This window comes from Amia ocellicauda, chromosome 20 (assembly GCF_036373705.1).
Source record: "Amia ocellicauda isolate fAmiCal2 chromosome 20, fAmiCal2.hap1, whole genome shotgun sequence".
Taxonomy (NCBI): Eukaryota; Metazoa; Chordata; class Actinopteri; order Amiiformes; family Amiidae; genus Amia; species Amia ocellicauda.
Window position 1 is genome coordinate 24451973 of NC_089869.1, and position 26586 is coordinate 24478558.

The window sequence follows — 26586 nt, forward strand, 5'->3', positions numbered from 1 at the left end:
CCCCCGCGGTAATGATGTCGGGGGTAATCGAGTGTGAGGAACAGAGAATATCACTCTGAATGAACTGGGCCTCTGTTCCCCGGCTGCTGCTCAATCCATGCTGTTTTATTCTTTCCCTAGCTGTATCCCTGGCTCTAGCCCTGAATGGAGTCTTTACCAACACTATTAAATTGATAGTGGGCAGGTAAGTCATTGTTAATTGTTTTTTAATTGTGTTTTTTGTTTTTGTAACTCCTAAATAAATAACGATGACAGAAGCAGTCTAGTCCCAAGTTCAGAGTGAAAATCAATCCCGGTCATGGCCCAATAAGAGATTCATTTCACAATATTGATATACAGGCCTGTGCAGAGACGACACTAATCATTTGTACATGTTCTCTCTGCAGGTTTAAAGCTTCATATCAGATCTGTCACATTTACAGCGCGATCTCCTCAGAATAGCCCAGCAGTCGAGGCTGCAACAGTGAGACGTGTCTTTTTATTTCTGATGTGCAGCTTCCTGCAGCAGTGCAAAAAAATAAAGCGCATGAATTTCACAGAGTGACCTTTTCTGAATGCATAACTACAGCCTCGCTCTCGTCCTTTTTTGGATTAATGGATAATGAAAGAGATTCCTGCTGCTGATAACAAACAACAAACAAACAGCAGAACGTTTGATTTATAACAGCTTAGTGTGAGCCATGCCATTGATTTTCTCTGTCGCTGTATTGCCGGACCTGTGTAGTATTGTGTATTGAGTTGCCGGCTGGAGCTTTATCTGTGTGTGTCTCTGGTCCTGACTGCAGACCTCGGCCAGACTACTTCCACCGCTGCTTCCCGGACGGCCAGGCCAATGTCAAGATGCTGTGCACCGGCGAGCCGGACCTGGTGACCGAGGGCCGGAAGAGCTTCCCCAGCAGCCACTCCTCCTGTGAGTCTCCATTCAGTCACTGCACCGAGTGTCCATTCACTTACGGCACCCAGTGTCCATTCACTTACGGCACCGAGTGTTAAACTGGGTCTAGCGTTTAGGGTTTAGACATCAGAGTTTTAAAATAATAATATCCTGCGCTGATGAGCTACGAAATTGTCCTGATGAAGACGCCGGGTCAGTGGTGCAATATAGGTCACTGAGTGTGGAAACACACATTTCTTAAAAAAACTAAATGTTTAAAAATGTAAATTTTAAATTTAAATATATTTTCAATATATTTGTAATATACAAATTATTGCCATTTTAATATATTGATATATATTTTTGACAACATATAACTACTTCCAAAATATGTCTAATATATTTGATAGATAGTACAATATAAAAATGGTATATTTTTTGTTATGTTTCTAAATATATGTTTCTAAATATATCTAAATTTATTTTACTTATATTACCTATATATTGTGTCACTATTAATATTCTAATTAGAAGAAAATGTTTTGAGAATATTCATATTATATAATCAATATAATCAAAACCTACATTTGCTTTTTTAAACACAGGTGTATTTTATATGTTTATAAGCATAATAAAAAGTCACAGGTAATATCAGAGAACATGTATTCAATATTACAGTAACTAGGTAGTGTTTGAATCCAAAACTACAAACATAAAGACCTGGACCAGCACAATTTGACAACGGCTGTTAGCAGGGAGTAAATATGGTAATTTGTACATTTCTCAGGGGCAGCAAATAAGAGTTCTTCACAACAGATATACACACTAACTTTAGCCTTTGGACAATATTGATGACTTCATCATGAGTCAGTAAATGCAACATTGGAACTAATATGTTTCCCAACATTTGCAACATTTTAGAAAGTACTTGAAAGCAATTCTGATCAAACCATTTCTCAGACATGTATATCTGTGTGCATAGATATATTTGTATTTGTAGAGCGGAAGAGTAACCGTTCTTAAGCTTATTGATTATTGCCTCAAATTTGTGCTTAAATACATTTTTAAATATACAGGTAATGTAATTTATTTAAATGTATTTCACCAAAATATATTATGCATTATATTTTACAGCTGACCAATATATATTATATTGCAATATATGAAATATAGTGCCATATGGGTATGCATATTATATAAATATAAATATAAATATAAATAATATAAATATACATATAAATAGTCTTGTATTTGAAAAGCTTATTTCTGGTCATTTAAAACCTCTCTTAAATGCCCAGTCGGTGCTGTTATGGAGAATGTATTAAGTTTGAATAATTGCATTTTTGAAATAAGAAAATTCATAGTTTCATCAACAAAGACGTTTCCTGGGACTGTCAGATGTGACTCTGCTTCACTAGAAGTGACAGGGCCTCTTGCATGAGACTGTTAAAGTAGCTATATTTTTTCCTAATTGTTCATCATTATAAATTGAACTCTATATTGCATTTTGTTTTTTATTAAAAAAAAATAGGACAGGAAAGTAATGTTGTTTTCTACGAGCTCCTGGGTTTTATATCAGCGCTTTAAAAACACATCATATAAATCGTCTTGTGGGAGCATATTAAATGACTGTCATTAAAATCTTATTTCCTGGGTTTATATATACCCTCCGTGTGTATGACATCGCACCCCGAGGCTATTTCTCAGTGTGGAAAATTGCACAGCTTGTGAATGCAAAGACTGAGGCATGTGTTTCGTTTAGCTTCATTACACTCTCCCCCCATCCATCCAATTAAGCAGATAATCAAGGTACAGTGCAACTTCATTGAGTCTACCTTGAATTAAACCAAAATATGTTGTTTTTTAACGGGGGAAGTCTCCTTTGAAGCCTGCATCTCTAACCCGATGTCTCCCAAGTCCAGAGCGGGATTTCATTAAGATTGATCTGCCTTGCTAATCATGACGCTTGGGTCCATATTAGCTTTCGCTCAGAGAGGCGTATTCATCTGTCTTCAGAAATCGGTGAGGTTTAACACAAAGAAGGACCTTGGCTAGTGTGGAAAGGGCTCTGCAGTGTTTCTCGCTGCCACGATTAAGAGCTGCCGATTAATTCTGCTTAACCATGGCGGAGGAGACTGATGCAGCGTCTTGTCAGAGCAACACCTCTCTCACATTCGAGGTTTGAATTCTTCTGCAGTTTATTACAGGTCTGATGCACACTTTCCCAGAGAACCGCTTGTGGGAAAAGAAAGTGCTGTAACTAGGGCATCAGATAAAGCCTTGTGTTTGTGTATTTGGAGGATTTTTAAATGAGAATCAAGATGTACTTGGACCAAAAGCTGTAAGAGGTGTTTCAGGAACGCCAGCCGTCTGTGAAAGTCAGAGGTCTGGAGGTCTGTGTCAGAGAAGGTAATCCAGGCGTTTGTACTCCAAGACTTTGGTTCAGACACACAGCATTGTTGGTAATGTACCAGAGCACCCACCAGAGAGGAGTTCAGAGTCAAATTCCGCCCAGGCTTGAATACCTGTAGGAGGAACAATCCAGTGTTTCTTATTTTGCTCATCTCACCTTTTCACAATCTAGCGACCTGGGCGCTGTGTTTCTCGTGCCAGGAACTCTTTTGCAATCAGTTTTGGTTCCGATTAATTAGTTAAAGAAGCCACACATGGCAGCTTTGCGGTGTTACAGCAGGCTGTGTGTAATTACTTCACAGTCTACTGTGTCTGCATGTGGCTGCAATGACACACCTCAACACAGACGCGCTGCAAGCCGTGTGCGCTGTCAGTGCGTCGAGAGAGAGGACTGACAGAGAGAGCACCCCCTGTTTCCTGTGCCAGCGATGTTCCTGCTGTGGGCAGTTTTGGTTATCTGTGTCAGATGTTTGTCTGTACGAACAGAGACCCATAGCTCACATTACAAGGCATCGAAACATCCAAGACCTCCATCCAATGTTAACAAACTGAAAAAACAACAAACCAGCACTGAGAAAGGCTTCTAATGCATTTTAAATTACTGCCTTGGGCGGCTCCTGATATAATAATCTTTGATTACTTTGCTGATTCTTTGTATTGTACAGAAATGAGCTGATATTCAGTCAAGACTCGGCTGTAAACATGTCCCACCATTTCTCATCGAAACGTATGCTTCCGGATGGGTCCCGAGCACTTCCTGGCGCTTTTGGCCGAGAGACAATGGAGCCATGGAAATACACGATTCTGGCAGATTTGCCGGCTGTAATACATTACCCCTCATTATGCATGGCTACGGCCTGAATTGGAGAATTTTAATTGAATTCGTCCGCTGAGGTTTGGACCTTTACAGAGCAAATATACATTCCCTGCTGGGTCTCAGACTACATCTGATATGCTTACAGAAGCAGCTGAGGACCAAGGTCACGTCCCGCGTTTATCAAAGGTCAGACCATCCACAAGCAGCTCTGAAGATTTATTCAGACACAAGCCTTTCTTAGACGGGAGGTAATTTGAGATTTTCTGTTACATCTGTGTGTGGATCACGGTTCACTTGAGGTGTGGTAAACCCATCAGCATTCAGGCCACGAGAAAATGAACACACAGATGAGAACCTGAAGATTATATATATATGTACTGGGACACGGTGCGGGGTGTCGAACGCTGACCTCTGGGTATCTGGGGTGTAGTGAGGTGTAATCGTAAAGAGGAGCCTTGAAAAAGGCTGTGTAAAGAAAATAGCCCCTAGCCCGGGTTAGTACTATTCCGGGACATTACTCGGTCTCCCGGTCACAAAACTGTTGTAAAATGGTCTTACAGTCATTATGGGGATGCTTGGGTCAAAGCGGTAATCATAAGCCAGATCGTGTTGCGTTTCCGAGTCAGGGTCTCAATCAGGCACTGGTCAAGATCCAGGTTGTCAATACTCTTTGGCACTCCTCTTTTTCTCTCTCCTTCTTGATCTCCAGCTCTCCAAACTCTTGCTCGGTGTATGGGTTCTTGCCCCGCTTTGGGTTCGGCAGCTCAAACAGGGGGACCCACCAGGTCCTAACATATCTCCTGTCCTGTACCACACCCCGCACAGTGTCACAGTACATATATGCAATTCAGCCACAATGGCTTTGAAAATATTTGTGTGTAGCTGTAAGTGATTGTGGGCAATGAGCCTATTACAGTGATGTCACTCTACGAGACTTGGTAGTGCTCAAACCCCGGGGCTGGATTCAGGTGTAGTTCCCTTTGTTTTCATTGCTGCTGAGCAGAAATGCTTCATCACTGCAAAGCAAAAAGTTCACTGAAGCAGTTTTAGCCCAGGACTGACCCCATGTCTCCTGGTCTCTCCTGGTCTCTCCTGGTCTCAGAGGCAGTACTGCGCTTTGAGAAAGCAGACAGAAAAGCAGACTGCATCACATTAGAGGAAAAAATAACTGAAAATTGAAAAGAAACTGTCAGGGGACACACCGGGGCAGCAGTGCAATCCACCTTCTCTTCCCCGGCTCACAGATATACCTGCCTGCTGCCAATAGAGACTACGGGTAACAATCCACATTTGTACGACTCGGGCTGCCGCTATCACGCTCTCTGAGATGTATTTGCCGTGACAACTGTTACAGTGCCATCGTGACATTTTAATTACCGTCAGCTTTGGCGCCTAATGGGATGGCATTCATTACAGCGAGTCAATGGCAGTGCGGAGAATTGCCATTTTCTCCATTTTATCTGAGGCCTGTGTGTTATGAATAGACTCGGCCCTCTTTGCTCCAAGTCGCTATTAGTGATGGTTCTCAGTCTGATCCCAGCAGGAGCTGGTGTTGCGCATCGTAAGCGTTGTCAAACCTTGTCAAGATAAACTGCTTATTTAGCAGCTCTGGATATAAATGGATAGATCACATTTGCTTCAGTGAGCTTTTTCTACAAGGAGGAAGTCAAGAAAAGAGTATGGTTTTCTGAGAGGTGACTATAACGCAGCTCAGGTGATCTCGTACCTACGCTGTCTGAGACCAGGCACCTTATTCACAATAAACACAAGTGCCATCCCACTTACAGCGGGGGACACAATAACTCACAGCAGGGTGACCAGACCTCCACCTTTAATTACATCCACCACTGAGACAGCCGCTAATAAGCATTGTACTGGAGGACTGCATAAATGGAAAAGCAATTTCCTCTTATAATGATCTCCCTCTCGCAGACGTAGACGCTGGTTCGGTCAGGACAAATCATGCTTGACAAGCCCAGTATTATTAACAATGTGTTAAAATGATTTTACATTGTCTCGTGGCGTTGGCCTCGCCCTGCCAGAGGGCCTTGTATGCCAGTAACTCAGTATTATTCACGTGCTTGACCAGCCAGGCTGGGGAGATTGCTGTAGACTCATTCTGTGTGAGGGGCGCCTTCTTTCCTACTGGAGGCATTCCTTAGTGTTCGCCTGTGTGCTCTTGTCCATCAGTCACTGTTGATTGTGAAGATGTCAGCTGGGTTGTCTGTCCGTCTGTTCCTGCAGGATCTACACTATTTCCATGAAGGCCTCATGGGTTTATCCCTACTCTACACCAAAGAGAAATAATGTGGGTTGCTCTTCCTTGAGCCAATTCCAGAGCAGCAATATATGTTCTGTAAAGTGGCGATCATATGCAAACATTTGAATAGCTTGATTCAATTTAAATTCTACACTTTAAACTATACCTCCTATTGCTTCCCCACAGGGTGTCGAGGACAACGATGAGGCAAATTATCAAAGGCATTCTGGAAAACATACTAAACATACCCTTTCACCCAGCGCTCCCTGGATATGGATTTGGCAGATTTGGAAATAAAATTGCAGTGTCTAGTAATAGATATTTTAATTGAACAACCCCCTTTCAATCATTTCTGCAACTTATTCAGTCCACTCTTCTTCAACTCGGCCTCATCCCGTCATTATCCGTTTTCCTGAAACTGCACACTGTAGCCACTGTTCCCACTATGAGTCTTTAAATATAACCTTGTGTACATCTAAAGACTAGATCAGCATCAGATTCCTTTAATGACTTGGGATCTCATTTCTCTGACTATTTATTCTTGGAGGAATTACTTCACTGTGTCATAAATATGTATGAAGTAGCATAATTATGATGCCTCGATTTATGAATCCATGTTCTCCACAAAGTTGGGGATTTTTAACTCTGTTAGAACTGTGACGGTGAGGCCAAAATCTTTAAGTGGAATGCATTTCTAAATTAAGACACTCTGTGATGGATGAAAGCACACTGTGCTACATTGATCTGCACTTAATTATATTCTATTTAAACAGGGTATGTTTCCCTGCTGTTGTAATTAAATTATAAGTAAGTAAGAGCGATCATAAGATAATGTATTACTCAGTTTCACAAGCAAACTGATAATCGGCTTCCAAGGTGCAATGAAAACTACAACCAGGACAAGTCAAAGCCTTTACTCCAGCAATGTTGTTCAGCAGAAAGCAGTACAGCCTTCATGTTGACATTACAAAAGGATGATAGGTTTGTTCATTCTGTTTTTGAGGTGCACTGCATTTGGTTTAATATCTCTTCCTTAAAAAAATGACACAGAAGAAGGTACAAATTGGAGAAAAACACAAACCCATTTGGTTTTGCATTTGCTAGTGTAAGTGAACACTTATGGTACAGTGCGAGGGTCAATGTTTTCGGCTCACCTTGAAATCTCTGCTTGCAAACATGGTACCACTGTAGTTTAAGTGGTTATAAATGTATTATAGCCAAGCTAGTAACGCCGAATTATTAACTCAAAAACAGTTTACATTCATATACAAGTGTATAGGTGTGCTGCCTATTCGTAGGATGCTGAACTGTAATCTTGTGGCACAAGTGCAGCTCCAGTTAATCCCCTTAGGAACATCTGTGGAGAAAAAGTAGCTGCAAGGATTTCAGGACGGCTTATCAGGTAGACGAGTCACTCTGGAGGACAGAATCAATCCTATAGGTCAGAGGCTGGCAGCTGAGATCCAGACTGCCCTTCCTTTCCTACTTTTTCACGGTCTGCTCTGAGTGCCTCTGGACCTGACTTGGTCAGAGTCTCTTAGTATTCGTGTCGGGTTCTGCTCATGACAAATAGTCAGCTAATCTATGTGGCTGCTGTAATCCAAGCAAACAGATGCCCTTGTCTCGCTGCTCCTCCTCACAGTTTTGTCTTTGGGATTGAATTTGCACAATTAAAATGCAGCTCACTGCCATGACTCGTATTGATGCTGAGATCTCAGAGTAAAGTTTTTTGGTCCTGAAAGAGTTTTACATTTTTCAAAAGCTTTAATCAGGTGGCCACTCATTACCTCGCTCTCAGGGGGGCGTCCATTAAAACCCACAGCAGCAGAGGCCAGCGCCAGAGGAACCGACCGCAGACTAGTATCAACTGCACTCACAGAGACAGACCACAGTCTGGGTTTGATAGGAACACAACTATATATATATATTTACAGATACAAACGTTGATGATGGGGTGTCTTGATGGTTGATGCATATGGCAGCTGGCTCTGTGCCACCTCTATAGACCTGGTTATAACACATTTATAAACGTGTGTAAAACTGAAACGTTTCATCACTGCCTCTCTCTCTCTCTCTCTGCAGTTGCTTTCTCTGGCCTGGGCTTCACCTCCTTCTACCTGGCCGGAAAGCTGCAGTGCTTCACGGACTGCGGCCGTGGGCGGAGCTGGAGGCTGTGCGCCACCATCCTGCCGCTCTACAGTGCTATGATGATCGCCCTGTCTCGCACCTGCGACTACAAACACCACTGGCAAGGTCACAGGGTCATGTGATCTATTACATCATCAGTCTGCTCGTTGTTCCACCCGACTACACGATCCATTTGTGTGTGTGTCTATCTGTCTGTATCTATCGACATCATTTATCTTTTCTTTGTAACCTTTGAGATGATACATTGCAAGTAAATTAGAATGTGTACAAGCTTTTGCAAAGATAAGATATATTTTGATGAAGATGATGATGATTATTAGTATTATTAATTTCCAAAGCAATGCAGAGGACGGTCGAAACAGCCTGATAGTCGCTCGCTGTGCTTGCTGTGTTCAATCTTATCTGCATTCGTACTCTCAATGGCCCGGCTTCCTCCCAGGCTGCTGAAATCTCACACTTAGAAATTGACAAGTTGTCCTTGAACGGCCCCAAAAAGATCAAGACTTCACAGGTGCTTAGATGCAAACTGTAAACCTGTCAAATACTTCTCTGAAGGGCGACTCTCTACTACTCCCGACGAGCCGAGGGTTTGGTTTCTCACCCAGAACAGATAGAAACCAGATTTTGTGTTTCAGGCTTCAGGGAGCAGTTTAATTATTGTTGGTTTTGCATCATCTCTCGTTATCTGGGTTCTTGTTGAGGGAAACTGTTAGCTGGCGGGACTGAGGATGTGTTGTGATCCTCGGGTGTGGGTGCTTAGCAAAGGTGCTATCAGATACTGTTACAGAGATGCCTTGGAAAATGTTGCTGAGACCAGATACATTTTCTATCACAGAAAACTATGGTAATGTTCAAAAGAGATGCCAGAATCGAAGTTAGATAACAACAATTGTAAGAGAAGGTAATTTTAGGTCTTCTATAACCATCTAATATTACCCAGTAAACTTATTATCGTATTTGTTGAATAGGAGGTGAGGTTGGGAGAGTAAAGGAGGGTCTGGTCTCATTAATCACCATAGAGACTGTCAGCCATTAATGCCATTTCAGCTTTTAATTATTCCACATTGTGCACATTATGAGGTGCAAACTACTACAGGTAATGGAGAGGGCTCCCGCGCTGGCCCGATTCACCGGCAATGTCGCGCACTGACGAAAAATGTTGCAGTAATGAACAAGAATTTGATTGCAGTCGCTAAAGTAGTTTTTTTACCCTTTTATTTATTGTCTCAGAGAAAATTACCTCTTATAGGTACGTACATAATGAATTTCGCAGCTGCAATTAAATTAGATCCAGTTTTTAAAAGGCTCACATTCTCCACGCGTCATTAATTCACCCAAAGCCAATGCCGTTAGACGCTCGCCTGTCATTAGACATATTTCCTAAGACATTTATAACAGTGAGCCCAGTGACATGAAGTGTAAAGCAAGCTGGATTTATACGAAGGTCATTGGCATCGTCAGTGAGGGATCAGAAACCCGTGGCGAGGCAGCGGTCTGTCATGTCCTCGGCGCTCAAGTTTTACAACACAGACCTCACACACTGTCGAATTCCTGAATAATTCAGTGCCGCTCCTGCTAGCTTGCACCGAGAGTAATGAAGGCTCAGATGCCTATGTTTTTCACACGGAGACGTGTAATTTAGGGGACAGCAGTCATTCTTATTGTCCTCTGCCAGCCTGCATTAGAGGGACGAGAGCTGACGTGCGTTTAAGTCTCTCCTGTGTACCCTACTCCAGTGGCCCCTGAACAACTGTGAACAGTATTGCCCATTAAATACAATGACTGTCAGTATAGCACTTCGGTGAACACAGTGGGACTCCACATTAGCCTCTCGTTCGAACTGTAGTAATTTAGTTCCTGCGTCTCTCAGGACCTGTGGAGCTGGTCTCCCCGCTGGGCGGAGGGCTCCCCCTGGGGGCAGTGATAATTAGGGAGGGAGGTTGTGGCAGTACTGGGAGAAGCCTGTAAAGCTAATGTCTGTATTTTTTCCAGCTCTACTGCGGTTGACAGTCCTGCTCAGTTACAGTATGGCTTCAGTGGTTAGATAACACTACAGGAATGTCTGTAATGGATCTTCTCCTTGGCTGGGATTGAAGATATTTTGAGTTCAGTGGGACTCTGGCTACAGCCGTTTGTAATGCATTTAAAATGAATCGCGGTCATGACACTGAACTGGCGTGTGCAACATATGTGACCTGAAGTGACTGAGGGGAGATGGCTTACACGGTGAGAGAGACTGATATGCCAGAGTCCCAGAGCAGAGAGAGAAGTGGGGTTTGGCTGGTATCAAAAACAGCCTGTTGTTCTTTTTTATTCCTCAGACATGAAAAGGTGCCCATGCTTTTGAGGCTTCAATCAGCTTTTGTTGCTTAAGGGAAACACAGAGACAATTCAAATAAACTGTATTATTGCAGATGGGCAGCTAATTAAGATTTAAACAAGAAACACTAAACAAAAAACTCAGTGCTTGGTGTTCTGAAGTCACTGGTGCTGATGAGGTCGTCTACAGTGCAACTTGTGAAGCAGGACCAGTCAGAGGTCCACTGGTCCCACCATGTAAATGAGTGTCACAGCAGCTGACCGTGTCTCCTAGAGATGATGTCATGAAGGGACTCTCCTGGTGGGGGCATTGTGAGGGGCTGTTTTGCAAATGTCACAGGCAGATGATGTCATACACCAGTGGTGGGCAACCCAACGCTCTTGATAACTCAACTGATCCGTCTCTTTGCTAAACTGTGGCAGTTAGGTGTTGTTTATACCATGTAAGCCTACAGAAACTGCCAGTGGCCCCCCAGGAGCTGACCCCCCAGCACTGTCCCAATCATACCCCTGTGTTGTCTTGCAGATGCCTTTGTGGGCGGCGTGATCGGCCTGCTGTTTGCCTACATCTGCTACCGGCAGCACTACCCTCCCTTCCTGCACATGGATTGCCACCTGCCTTACGCCAGCCTCGCAGCCCCCCCCAGCAGCATGGAGGAGGACCCCCCCCCCACCGACAACGCCACCAGCCTGCCCCTGGAGGGGCTGACGGAGGGGCCCGTATGACTGGCGCCACTGGGGCCTCTAGGACTTCGACATTCCAGTGACCAGGACACTCTCTCCTCACCCAGCCGCGCTCGGGCTGTGGGGGGGATCCAGACAGAGGCAGACAAACACAAACCTATCCTTAACTGTATTATAAACAAGGCTGATCGGTAGTTTTGAGTTAATGTTTTTTTTATTTTCCTTACTTTACCTTTAAAAAATAATACTATTAGAATCAGCAGACTCTTCCTGATCCTCCTCGGCACTTCTGTTCCGATCTGTGTTGTTGTTTTACGTCCTCCATCTTGTTGGCTTGGTTCTGTGTGATGAATGCACCCCATCGGCAGTGTGAGGGCTCTTGCTGACCAGCTCTGTCATAAAGGCAGGACAGAAAAGGCTGCCATCCAAAGTCCTGTAAGAACTGGAATAATGACCCCCAACAAACTGACCAAGACAGGGTCTGCATCCCCCATCATGAATCCCATGATCCCAGTCTCTTCATCTTCCCACTGTCTTCCCTTGGGTGCTTTGTCACACATCGATACACCAGTTTGGTGAGGATAGTGAGAGGATAGAAGTGGTTACCTGACAACTGCGAACAGGAATGGCAGCAGCAGTGAGGACTCCACAATTCCTCCCACACCTCCTTCAAGCATGCGCCATGGAGGCAGTGTGATGGAGTTAGGAAGTCAAAGAGTCACCGGGGAATGAGGGATGCCAGGACACATTCTGCTTTCTGCATTTTTCATGCAGGGTTTTGCCACGTTTGTTTGTAGCAGAGAGAAAGGGTGCCACAGCTTCAATCCATCTCCACTTTCAGTGAAATCTGAAGGATGCCTTGAAAGGGAGGGGAGAGAAAGAGAGAGAGAGTGAGAGAGAGAGAAAGAGAGAGAGAGAGAGAGAGAGAGAGAACGGAAGAAGAGTCAATTCTTACTCACAGGAAAATCTGCCCACACATCCAGTTTCTGCATCTGTACTCAAAGCTTCTGCAGAATGGACATATTTTTAATGCAGACTTGTCTTCTGTTATCTTCCAACACCAGCTCAGCTCTGTCGACTCCCCTTGCGGTTTGCTATGTAGGCATCAGTAAGATCTTTATTTGTGGAGAGCAGGGCGGAGAGGACGCTGCTGCCTATTCCAGGTTCCTTTGGAAAGTTTCTTCTTGTCCATAGCAACTATCTGGCAGATAAAGACCTAAAGTGTATTTTTTCTGCTCGAGTTGGATTTATACACTCACTCTCTAAGCACAGCAAAGATGTGATGGCTCAATGATGCTGAAAATATCAAAGCCGACTTGATACACAATCACAGAGGTGACACAGACAGGCGGTTGTAATAGACAATTGCAGTTGGTGTGGAACTGGTCGGATATGGGAACCAGTGTGTTGGACTTAGGAAGTCATAGAGTCATCCTGCTACCTTCATCGAACTGGTGTATCTTTGCGTGACGGCGCTGTGTATGGAGCCGTTCTCGAAACTGTCATTCCTCCCTCCTGTCTCACCGTCGCTCTGAGCTGCACTCCAGTCAGACCCGCCCTCAGAGGTCAGCCGTGGAGAACCGTCAGCTCTGTGTTGACATCTGCAACAAACCGGGCCTGTATTTCAGTCTGAGAGCTCAGGCACCGGTCTGTTACGTTACGCCTGTCATGTCTGTATTTGATTTGCTGCCCAGTGCCCAATTCTCCATCCCACTGAAGATACCGTTGTGTCCTGAGCAGCTGCCGTTTTAAAGCTTAATGACCCTGCTTGTGTGTGAAACCGTTTTGGGAACCAGTAGCAGAGCCAGTCACTGTGAGAGTCTTTCCACTGCCGATGGAGAGAGGAAGGCGTGGTCAACAGCTTTATTATATCCTTCCTGTACAATATGGAGGGACTCATTTTCCCAAAGCTGGTAAAAGATTTACTCGTGAATGGCAGCCTCGATTCAATTGATTAAATGTTGCAGTTTTTCAAAATATGATCATATATGGATGCTTCATGCGACCATTTTGTGTGAGGAGCTAAACTGTGTATTGGATGTAACTCCGATCCATATCTGTCCTGCCATTCTGCATTAGTAAACCCATCAGGCCCAGCTCTGTAGGTGCTAAAGGTGCGATCGTGTCACGGGGCTTGGTGTTTACCTGGCGGAAACGCACATCCAAATCAACACGTTCAGGTACCGCCTGTTTAACAACCAATCACAGCTTTAGGAAAGTGTTTTTCTTCTCTGGACAGAAGTCAGCAGCCCTTCCTGAATCTAACGATGTTTCATTGTTTCTTCATAAAAAAAATACTCAAATAATACTCATGAAAAGACGTCATAGACTGTGGCATGCAGATACCATTTGTGATAAGAAACTATTTTATATGGAAAAGCATGAGAGGGTGTTTAAGCACTTTGATTTGTGTACTATTGTTTATATCTGTGTATATAAAATTAAATGCAATCTTGTTCATGTTCTGTACGAACGTATGAGAAAAAAGATTTTGCATATCAACAAAGTAGAACATATTTTAATTTTTGTTTATTTGTTTGTTTTTTTAGGCACAGGGAATTTGCTAATGTAAGAATAGAGTCCCTGTCAAAACAAAAACCAAACTGGTGACACACCTGGGTTTCTGAAAATAGACGATTGCCAGTGGATGTGGGTTGTGTTACGGCATTTTGTGAAACAGTGTATTCTAACTGTTGATAGTGAAGGTGTGTGTAGTATTGTTATGCATCAATAAAGCTGCACCTGAGTGTGGGTCATTTGAAACAAACTAAACGCACATTGAGAGGCGCTCGGGCTGTGGGGCACCAACAAGACACGTTCTCTTCACCCTTTTACTTCCCACTGAAGTAACACACAGCACTTGCATTAAGAAAACAGCTCATTGTGTATTCTGGCAATAATAATAATAACACGAGATGGATGACAGTCAGATAAGAGCTTTTAAGAAGCTATTGGCTCTGTCAGTTGGAGATACAGGGTGTTTGGAGTGAACTGACAGCCTCCACATTAGAGGACGTGTATTAAAGCGGTCGTGATTTATTCTTCCGTCTCTCCCAGGGCGGCCGGGGCTTGGCGCTGACAGATGTGCCGGGCTGCGGTTGTCAGCGAGCTTCTTCTCAGCGCTGTGTCTCAATCGCTGACGGATAAGAGGGAGAGTCATCTCTTTCAGGCACTGCATGCAACCTCCATTATTCGCGATTAAGTCACCCAGCCGTTGAATGATGTTGCGGATTACCGCCCGTAAAGTCTGTGCTGCAAAGCGACGGCGCGCTCCGCCTTGATGTCGTGCCGCCGCAGTCTCCTCGTCCGGCTGTGCCGCCATCAAATTACACTGTATCTGGTGCGGCGCTTGGGTATGTTCTCTCAGACAGAGAGAAGTGGAGAGAAGAGATGAAAACAATACCCAGGCAATGTACCTGCTTCACTCTGGCAGCTGTTGCCAGATACTTTGATCCAAAGGGACATTCACATTTGACACATTTACATTTTATTCTCTTTTTCACACTGTGGCTCTGTAGGCAAATTTTTAAGACTGGAAATAAATAAAATCTGGGTAGTACAAGAACCCTGGGCTTCAATCACAGGTATGATACACAACTTTGGGGAGTCATTCATGGTCCAATATTGTAGAGAAATTAGGGGAATATTAGGGCAAACTAACCTACCTAGGATACACAAATCAGCAGATTGTACCCAATCCCAGTTCAATTTATTGTCAGAAGCTGCTTTCTGCTGCTTAAAAAGAAATACACAACCAGGTTTGTAATTCGCAACTCGCTGATAGGTGAATTGATTTGGTCTTGGCCTTAGTCAAAATGGAAGTGGATAGCCCCTGGGCTTAGTGCCTGCACCATTTGTCATGCAGTAATAGGAAAGGTCAACAATTTACTAAGGCCTTTCAAACATTATCTTGGCTTCTCAATTCATTTCAGTTCCAGGCCTCATACGATCATGGCTTTAACAAGTGTGACCAGGGTGAAGAGACTCTCAGGAAAGAGCCTTGACTTGTTTATTGTTTAAATGCCATGCACACCGCTCTCCTGTGAGTGTCTAATGGTGACAGTGTTTAACTGATGTGCAGACTACGCATCAAGGTTAATTGTTTATAGGAAGCTATGCCCTCCTGGTGGAGATACTGAATGACAGAAGACTGGCTGCGACTGCTTTACCCCATAGGATTAAAGTCTCGCACAACATCGGAAACCATCAGTATGTCTTAATAAGCCTGTGAACAGAACCGCAGGAACAGAATTTGATCCAATGTTTGCATTCATACTGTGTGTGTCAGGAAAAAAGATATAAGTGAATGAATAAATATCAAACTATAAAGACATGGAATGACAAGAATGACAAGGGAACGGGCCCACGTGTGTCCAGCTGAATACACAACACATGCCAGGATGTAGAGGGATTCCTATCAGAGCTGTGATTGAATGGGTCTTTCCCTGGACGTCACATGACCGCAGCTGGTGTCAGACCGGCCACATGTCTGGCATCATGCAGCCGCAGTGCTGACCGCAGAACCACTCAGCAGAACCAGACTCTTATCATAGCCACATACATCCTTTATCATTTATAACAAGGAAATAATGAGCATCCAACAAAGCAGATTTCAATTGTGCCTCTGCGGCTCCAGCCTGCCGTTCACGCCCAGAGATATACCGCGTGCCTGTTGTTCTTATTAAATCACGCAATTATATTTATATTTAGATTGTTTGTGGCTCATATGCAGGATATGAAAGAAGTTCATTTCCAGCATGTAGATCATCTTCTGGGAATAAGGGGCCAGGCTTATTAACTACGCTGCTGCTGGAACATATCAATGACCTGGAGACATTAACAAATCTTCTTGCATAATACATACAGGACAGAAAATACTGATTTAACATTTAAAATTCAATGCAATTCAGCCCAAATGTTTTTGTTGAGATAAATCTGCACAGTGCTGCAGGGTGTTTTACGTGCTAACTCAATACAACAGTTGCAGTGTTGTGTGCAGCGTACAGCGATAAGGACCTGCAACTTTACCAGAAGCATCATTGGGACTGTTGGGCAGCGTGAGTCCCACTTACTCAAACCATGATGCTGTGACTTAGACTGTGGTGCCGCGAATCACACTGTCATGTCGTGACTCAGACCCTGGTTCCGTGACTCAGACCCTGGTTCCGTGACTCAGACCCTGGTGCCGTGACTCAGACCCTGGTGCCGTGACTCAGACCCTGGTTCCATGACTCAGACCGTCGGGACCGGCGCTACTCTGCGGCTGAGATTGCTGTGGAGTTCAGAGGTAGGGATTGTAACAAGGCTCATTACACAAACCCGTCTAATATCGCCCCAGGTTGTCAGGAGTGCAGCAGCCCCCTTTGGGAAACAGGCAAATATTGTGTTTTTATGTGGCAGGATGGAAAAAGTGTTTTTTATTTGATTTCCAGACCCTGGAGGCAGGTCGGTGTTTTCTGATATAAAAATAATACTTCTATTAATGTAATGCTGGTGTACTGTCCTATATAGAGGAATGAATCACATCTACCTGAATTGAATTAATGCTGAAGTCCTGGAAACGTCACACTGAAAGGCCAGACGAGGAATGTGTATCTCATTATAATTTATAATACACTGGTATTTAACAGCATGCTCATCATCATGCTGCACAAATGAATAATAATTCAGAGACAGAGGGTAGAGACAATAAATCCACACTCAGTACCGACTGTTAATTTACTAACACAATGAAACGTCTTTCTGAAGATAAATCAATAAACAAATTATAATAAATCAATCAATAAATAAAGTGAGTTGGTATTTCAGCAGCCTTGAAGAATAAATACACTTGGTTTAAAGCCAAGTCTAAGCAAAAGGGAAATCCATGGCTTCAAACTGAGAGCGTAATGTCAAAGACTGGTGGCAGAGACATGCTGGTCCACGAGTCACGAGACAGACCTGATCACCGGGAGGACAGGAGCTCGGTGATCTGCAAAAGAAAACACGCAGGGCAGGTCTGAGCCAGTAATTCAATTCAGCGTGAAGTAACGTAGGCAGTGTGGCCAAAGCAGCTTCACACAGTGCAGGACAATCAAATACACAACAAACACACATTCTATATAAACCAATTCATACATCATTATTCCATATACAATGACAATGAGCAATTTAATGCAATGTAAAAAGTGATAATAGAGATGGTTATAACTTTACAGCAATACTGCTTTTTTTGGGAGATGAGGACCTTCTGAGCCCCCCCACGCTGTTCAGCCTGAATGTCCTGTGTCATTTCCACAGTCCTTAACTGCCAAGACTTGCAGGGGCCTCTGATTTAGTTGCTGCTTTTAAACCCCATGAATAAACACTTTTTGTCATTTAATGAGTTTTAAATAATGCACAAACCACAGATCCCCACACATAATAGTGAGATGTCACAAGTCATGCATTTTGTCATTTGTGTTTAGCTTTGTGCTGCCGAGTCCAGAGGAGGTTCAGCTGATATATAAAACCAGACACAAATAAATCCCCCTGACAGTAACAGTACATCTGGATTAAACTCATATTTATAGTGCACGATTTATTATTTATACAAGTATGGTTGATACATAACTTGAAGTTCCCACCCCTTTTATTCTTGGCTTGTTTACAAATTAAAGAACAGACACATGCACACTTACATTTTTTATGTCAGTTTACCATAGCTTGAAACGTTCACTAAATCAGATTACTACAGCTGTGGAAAACATTCATAAAAAGAAGAAAGCCGAGCTAAAATTTTGCATTTGTTTTGGGTTCATTATAAAAATGAAATCATGTACACACTTCTCAATACTGATACCACGCTGCATGTCAGCCCAGAGGCTGGGAGTCTGAAGTAACACGAACACACAGTTTAGGGGTCTTTGTACTTCACTGCAGGGCCTGTGCCTACGGCATGCTCTCGGTGTTGCAGGTTTGTAAAGAAGCTTTCAGTGCATGCATCAGTAACTGCCTGCTCTCAGGAAGCAAAGTTAAGCCCTGCCTGGTATAGGGGTGGCACTGGCCTCATTGTCACAGTGTGAATCATAGTGTATGATTATAATGCTCCTTACCATTGTTACCATCCTTACCATAAATGGGTCACCATTTAGGCTTGTGCTGATCTGTTCAAAGTTATTCTACAACGACTGAGTGAAGGTTATAGACATTAACCCTACTAGGGATTGTCCACTTCCCATATATTATCTTTAACAATCTCTCTGAGCCAAAGGGGATGGTCCCGTCACACACTGGCCGAGAGAGCAGGACTCTGTTGCTCTATGAGTGACTTTAAATCTATGCTGCACAGAAGGGGGGGCTGTGGGTTTTCATTTCACTTTCCCCCTTGGAAATAGAGGCAAAAACAATCGCAATCGCCCCCCCATACACTGCCTTCAAACTTTCTCAGCGGTTTTGATGCAGAGGGACAGGCACAGCGGCCATTACTGCCTTGAATGTGCTCTTTGGGGAGTCAGTGGACGAGTCAATCGTCTGTCAAATGTGGCTGCTGGGAGTAGTAAGGCTGAAATGTGAGGCAGGATGTAATGTCTGATTGGGTGGATCAATGACCATGTAATTGTCCCTATGAGTAATGATCCAAATAATTCCTCTGATCCGACTATATTTTACTTTTACAAGACAGATGGTGGCAGAGGAGGGGGGTGGCCTCTGGGTTTGAAAGACATGTTGAGATTTTACAGTATGTTTGAGAAGCTCTCTCTGCTGTCTTCCTGTTTTACAGTATGTTTGGGAAGCTCTCTCTGCTGTCTTCCTGTTTTACAGTATTTTTGGGAAGCTCTCTCTAATGTCTTCCTGTTTTATGGTATGTTTGGGAAGCTCTCTCTAATGTCTTCCTGTTTTACAGTATGTTTGAGAAGCTCCCTCTGCTGTCTTCCTGTTTTACAGTATGTTTGGGAAGCTCTCTCTGCTGTCTTCCTGTTTTACAGTATTTTTGGGAAGCTCTCTCTGCTGTCTTCCTGTTTTACAGTATGTTTGGGCAGCTCTCTCTGCTGTCTTCCTGTTTTATGGTATGTTTGGGAAGCTCTCTGTATTGTCTTCCTGTTTTACAGTATGTTTGGGCAGCTCTCTCTGCTGTCTTCCTGTTTTACGGTATGTTTGGGAAGCTCTCTCTGCTGTCTTCCTGTTTTACAGTATGTTTGAGAAGCTCTCTCTGCTGTCTTCCTGTTTTACAGTATGTTTGGGAAGCTCTCTCTAGTGTCTTCCTGCTTTACAGTATGTTTGGGAAGCTCTCTCTATTGTCTTCCTGTTTTACAGTATGTTTGGGAAGCTCTCTCTGCTGTCTTCCTGTTTTACAGTATGTTTGGGAAGCTCTCTCTAGTGTCTTCCTGTTTTACAGTATGTTTGGGAAGCTCTCTATATTGTCTTCCTGTTTTACAGTATGTTTGGGAAGCTCTCTATATTGTCTTCCTGTTTTACAGTATGTTTGGGCACTTCTCTCTATTGTCTTCCTGTTTTACAGTATTTTTGGGAAGCTCTCTCTGCTGTCTTCCTGTTTTACAGTATGTTTGGGAAGCTCTCTCTGCTGTCTTCCTGTTTTACAGTATTTTTGAGAAGCTCTCTCTGCTGTCTTCCTGTTTTACAGTATGTTTGGGAAGCTCTCTATATTGTCTTCCTGTTTTACAGTATGTTTGGGCACTTCTCTCTATTGTCTTCCTGTTTTACAGTATTTTTGGGAAGCTCTCTCTGCTGTCTTCCTGTTTTACAGTATGTTTGGGAAGCTCTCTATATTGTCCTCCTGTTTTACAGTATTTTTGGGAAGCTCTCTCTGCTGTCTTCCTGTTTTACAGTATGTTCTAATCTGATACAGCAAAACACAGTGAACCTTGATGTTTCAGTAAGTGTCCCATCCATGTCCTTGCTGCTTTAGATGAAGGACATAGACAATAGGAAAAGTCCCTGAACAAGTTTTCTTAAATATTTTTGCCTGTTATTGAACTTTAAATAATACAATAAAATGAATAAATCATAATAAGTTAACAAGTTTTATTTTGTTCATTTATTCATATACTGTAATTTATTATTTTTCCAATGACCTACTTTTTTTCCCCATTACATTTGTACAGATGAGAAATTGATCAAAATCAAAGTGAAGCAAGGTCTAGAAATAATTAGCAGCTGCTGAACAGTAAAAAATCAAATGTCATTATATTACTGTAATCTTCAAACTGCCTGAATGAGCTCGGAGAATTTGAAGACAAGATTATTAGATGCACTTGCCCTGCTTAAGAAAAGGAAGAAGGAAATCTAAGGAGACCATGCATTAATTGGGTGTGCTTTACCAACTTTTGCAAACTTTACTCATGATTACAGCAAACTGACATAATGTAATTAACATTGACGGCTGATTGCTCTGAGATCTACATGTAGAATTAAATTAATTTCTCTGAGATGCACATGTGGTTGTTAGCAAAGCTCACGTGTGGCATGGACCATACAGTATATTTGTGCTTTTACTTACTGCCCAGCAGATGATCATTACATTTGTACAGACAATTTACATGAAGCACAAAGGACAGACGGCCACGATATACCTAAGCTTTTGTGTGTGTGTTCTGTGTTCTGTACAAAAATAGTTTATATTAAAGGACAGATCTAAATCTATAGCCCTTATTCACGTTTACCTTAGTAAATTTACTAACACTTTTTACACTTGTCACTTGGTTTTACTGCGGTGTTACTATAGTAAGTACAGACTATGGAGATACCATGACTATACTATACTATAATAATGATTTGTATGATATGTTTGCTATATTACACAGTAGTTTACTAATGCTCCAATGTAGTAAGGGATTGTCAAAGTCCAACGGTGAAGATACTAAGGGAAAGTTGCATTAGGAGGTTGTGAATGCAGATGAATACATCCATTCAAGGCATTGTGATTAAAGATGCTTCTCACTATTCAGAGTGCAAACAAGTTTCACAGCTTTATAAAATAACAGCAGAAAAGACGACAATCAAGATGTAATGAAACTGTAATTACATTGCTGCTGGATACACACATTTTAATAGAATATGCTGTGCATGCATGCTGCAAAGACACTCAGGTACAAAGATAGACTTTACTGCCATTTAAATTGTTTGTCATACTATTGTATTATAATGTTATGGTGTGTGGCATGTTATAACACATTTATAACGTAATACGTATAGTGATGACGGTACCTGATTCTTGAAGCAAGAGCTTTAGAAAACACATTCACTTCCCTGGTGTGTATTTAAAAAACGATGCACTTGTGCTCATTGTCTCCAGCTATTGTGTCCCCTTGACTTTCTACAAATTATATCAGCTTTAGAAATACAGTACGCTTTATTTAAAAAAAATTAATCATAAAAGAGGACTTCTATTACATATGATCTAAAGAGTCCAGGCTTCGTGCAGAAAAGCCCAGCACACAGAGTTAATTAGCCAACCCTCCCAGTTTTCAGATGACGCCGGTGACATGCCATCATCAAAAGACGGACATGAAGAAGAATTAGTGCAGGAAGAGAGAGACCTTGTTCAGCATTCAGGTATCAAGGCTGAAGCTTTTGATGGGGAGAATGGGGAAGCATCTGAGTATCCAGGGCTGCTCTCTGAAACACAAGGGTAAACCGCAAGAATGGTCTTGCATAGACACCATCCCGGGCTTTGATCTTTTCCTGAGAGTGCGTCCCCATAGGAATTAAGCACGGCTCACCCACAGCCTGCTCTTGTGGAGGAATTTAATTGTTTCCCGAATTAGAAGTATATTTAAAGACATTCATTGCGCACATCAACGGGGAAGCTGTCCAGAATGGAAACAGGAACACAGCTAAAGGATTCCTTTGTCTCATTTTAAAGATTTATAGCAGCTCTGTGAGGAGATAAAGAGATTTTCATGTTTCAGTGACTTTGTGCTTTGTTCTCTTTTTATTTTTACATACTGCCGTGCTGGAAACGCGATGATGAATGACACACCAATTCTCATGAAAGACATAATGCAGAATTAGTCTTAGATGTGGCTTTGAGAAATGATACAGGAAAAACAGTCCAAATGCCAGCTCCAAAACAGGACGCATCTGTGACTCTGGGTGCTGGGTGCCTTCCTAGCGAAACCCACGACCAAACCTTCCATGGGTTAACCTTATATTGAAGTAAATCTAATTCTCATCTAAAAAGGTATTTGAATGTGTTTCCCCGGAGTATCGATTTCCCCATTCCAAACAAATAAGAAAACCAACAGATCCAGCTGTGCCCCCTAAGACAGACACATGTGTTTAGAAGCCCCTGCCTGTTAGGTGGTCTGGACCCAGTGGACAAGACAGGGGCCATCAAATCTCACATCTTCACATTCATTGCCTTACTGGCGAAGATTAGCCACCATTTTCTGACATTTCTGCATGTTTTTTTTTCCACATCAATGCTCAGATACCTTTAGTCTTTGGACCTGGGGCAGCTTTGCACAATGATAGTTACACCCCTGGTCTTTCTACTTAATATTGACTTACTACTTACTACTACTACTACTTATTTACTAATAGTTGAAATACATCTGAAAAGCCATTCAATGCCTATCCCAGCTATAACACATCAAGGAGAGTCTGAGACCGTTGGGATGAAATCGGCCCTTTCACTCCGCACACGCATTACTAGTAAGTCCAAAGACCAATGGAACAGCTTTGAGTTTGCATTTTCAATTGGAGACAAAAGTGCACTAAGAGATAAGATATAGATGACTGGAAACTGCATTGTGGAGTAATGCGGCACAGTCCAGTTGTCAGTGACTGTCAGTGCTGCCACGGGGTGAAGAGTCATACTGTAAAACTCAACCTGACCTTTCTCTACGGCCCAAAGTGTTCTCACAGAGAAGGCATATTAAAAGATCTCTAATCTCTCACTGAAGCGAATGATCTGATGGCTGGTGAGACGATTCCATGTCCTGATCAGCAGACATAGGGGTATCTGACCAGCCTATTAACCCCTTGAGATCGATCCCTCCTGATGCTGAACAATACCGATTAACTGCTCCCCTGACAGCCATAAAACCAATTAACTGTCCCACAATTGATCGCCAGCACAGCGATGACAGTATATTTAGGTTAGACCACAATTCAAGGGCGTTTATCTCATTGAGAAGTAGAAGCTGCCATTCTCACATCTATCTTCAATCAGTTCCACCCATTTAGCTGGTTTAATGGGTGTTTTATGGGCACTCACTGTATGCAATCCTTTAATAAAGTTAACATCACAGACACCACAGCCCCTATATACCATCATCTATATAACTTCCAACGCTGGGACCTGGCTGTGCTGAGCTGTGAAGGGCTGGGGTGAGCTTGGGGGCATTTTCTCCTGCTTCCTCAAGGAAATTGAGAAATTCACACATCAAAATCATCCCGGAGGAGCTGGAACTTCTGCCATTGTATTCAAATAATCTGTACCCAGCTGGGACCATTGCTCCAAATCATGCAATAGATTACTGATCCCAAGACTCTCTGGGTTGCTTTTGATTGCCTCTGTTCTGTCTGGAGGTGCTTCACAGGATGCAGTGCCCTGGTCCCCTGAGACTGTGGCCATAATCAATCAGTGATGGAGAACTTCAGCTAGCAGTGGATATGTATTATACAGTGGCTCTCAAAAGTATTCAACCCCTTGGACTTTTCCACATTTCATGAAATCAGAATGGATTTAAACAAAGTGAAAAATATAATCTGCAAATTGTTCCAAATTAATTACAAATACAAAACAGAAAATAATTCAATGCATAAGTAATTAATGTGCTCTGGGGGATATTCAATGCCTTGGAATTGTTGTTATATTCTACCCCATATTGGTGCTTTCAACGAATTATGTGACTTCTAAAGACAGTTGGTTTACACAGCTCAATCAGGTGTGTCAGAGCAAAGGGGTGATTACTTATGCATTCAATTATTTTCTGTTTTGTATTTGTAATTAATTTAGAACAATTTGCAGATTATATTTTTCACTTTGACATTATGGAAATTTTCTGTGTTGATCAGGGGCAACAATTCCTGATTAAATCCATTCAGATTTCATGTTTTAACACAATGACATGTGGAAAAGTCCAAGGGGGTGAATACTTTTGAGAGCCACTGTAACTGAATGATATTAAGCAAACATGCCTTTTGTTTATGATAGAAATGAATGCTCAAAATAAAATCAAACTTGCCCGGATATAACACCTAAAGACCACGCACCATATTCTACCAACAGGTTCCTGGCATGTTTGTAATAATAAATGCTTAATGTAACAGTGCAAACCTCTTATAGAGCTATACTTAAATCATCTGCAAAGATAATTCTGCGCTGTGCATTACAAGGACATCTCATTGGTTTTACTTTCATATCACACTCTACAAAAATACCCATCATCACATCTTTCTCTCCCGTGGATTTGTTAACGCTGCAGGTGAACGAGTGATTACAGGCACACGGGTGTTGAGAAAGCAATCTTCGGTGGCAATCTTTGATGATCAAAATAATTACCCAGAAGAACCGGTGGCTCGTTCCCGTGCTCTTGAGAATGGTCTGAGTTTCTCCTGCAGCGGCTGCAGCCGTCGCTCAGGATTTGTATCCTATTGTATAATACGTGTCAGCTTTAATTTATTTGGCAGGTGTAGCTGAAAATGAAAAAAGTTAAAACCATTCACTGCAAGCGCGCTGGTCTCTCCCACTCCTTTAGGGGTTTAGTGCTGTTGCAGGAGTGCGGCTGAAGGTTGTGAAATGGAATTAGTGGTAAAACGGGACAGGGCAGTTTGGTTCCTCCATTAGAACGGGGCCTTTAGCATCACCAGGGCTGGATATCATTTTAAACAGGCTATCAACAACATGATTGGAGTTATTTCAGCTCTGTGTTACTCCATCGTTTGGGGCAAGGTAGTGCACAAACCAGGGATTACGCCAATCTAGAGCGGTCAGGACCTGCTGTCTCATCCAGTCCAGGTTAGTCGAGTGATTTCCTGCTCGGCTGCTCATACTGTGTATATATTACAAGCCTATTGTGATTAAAGGCGTCCTGGGGGCCAATAGAAAACCCATGTGGGAGGAGATGAATTGCATCCGCCAACAGGCTGTGTGCGGTTTGAAATGTGTTCGTCTGATGTGAAGAATTAGGGGGGCCGTGCAGGAAGCCAGAAAGCAACTCTAAAATAATAATAAAAAAGAATTCCACAGTGTGCCGGAATTCCTATGAAATGAGTAGAACATCTCTCCTGGAGTGTGGGGAGTGTGTGCTCGGAGTTAAGTTATTAACTGTACCACACATCATGTGGACATTCGGCAGCACGAGAAATGAGATACTGTTGCACATTATCAATCTGCCATGTTTCTACAGCAGGCTGTCTGAGCTGAAGACACAGAGAAATCAGTGACAGGTGATCGTTTCCAATATACAATGTCAGTGTCTTCCCAAGAAACAAGATGGAAATACAATAGACAAACAGAGCAGGTGTTTTTAATTGCTTTTTTATTCTTCCCACTATAATATATAAACATCTGGCATCTCCTGGCCTGTCCTGAGAGACACAGTCCAGTCCAGCAGGGTCTCAGCTCTTTGAGCAAAAATAGGTCTGGTGAGGTATTTAAATTCTAGTAATGGGTTTATGAGGACTGCAGTAAAGGTGGTACAAATGTCAAAATAAAGAAGACACTAAACAGTTCATAGATAAAGAGAGGTATAAAATGTGCTCAAAATCGAACAGTAAATTGAGTATCTCTGCGGGGAGAGCCCTATAGCGGCACGTGATCACAGCTGTGTGTGTGTGTGTGTTTGAGTCTGTGTGTATGTGAGTGTGTGAATGTCTGTCTCTGTGTGTGTGTGTGCTCTCATCTACCTATGAGTGGGGACCTAAGCATCGTAACACACCCACGAAGTGGGAACTTGGAAACGAAGTGGGGACCTTAGAATGTTAGAATGGTGCCTCGACCCCCCCAGTGAAGTTTTTTGAAAATGACCAAGTGGGGACCTGGGGGGTCCCAGGTGCTGCCCCCTGTAGGCTGGAGCTGGTATTTCGGTCACTAACACATACGCAAACCTAACACACTCTGCCTCCGAGGCAGCTGGGGATCTG

At 42.8% G+C, this 26586-nt stretch overlaps 1 protein-coding gene across 1 annotated transcript in view; it reads left to right on the top strand.

Moving 5' to 3' along the window:
- plpp4 (phospholipid phosphatase 4) overlaps positions 1-14268 on the top strand; it is a 34221-nt gene extending 19953 nt beyond the window's left edge. The window contains exons 4-7 of the mRNA XM_066693549.1: positions 121-184; positions 786-910; positions 8446-8616; positions 11357-14268. Coding sequence (XP_066549646.1) covers positions 121-184; positions 786-910; positions 8446-8616; positions 11357-11556 — 560 coding nt within the window. The 3' untranslated portion in view covers positions 11557-14268. The remainder of the gene's footprint in view (positions 1-120; positions 185-785; positions 911-8445; positions 8617-11356) is intronic.
- The last annotated feature ends 12318 nt before the right edge of the window (positions 14269-26586 follow it).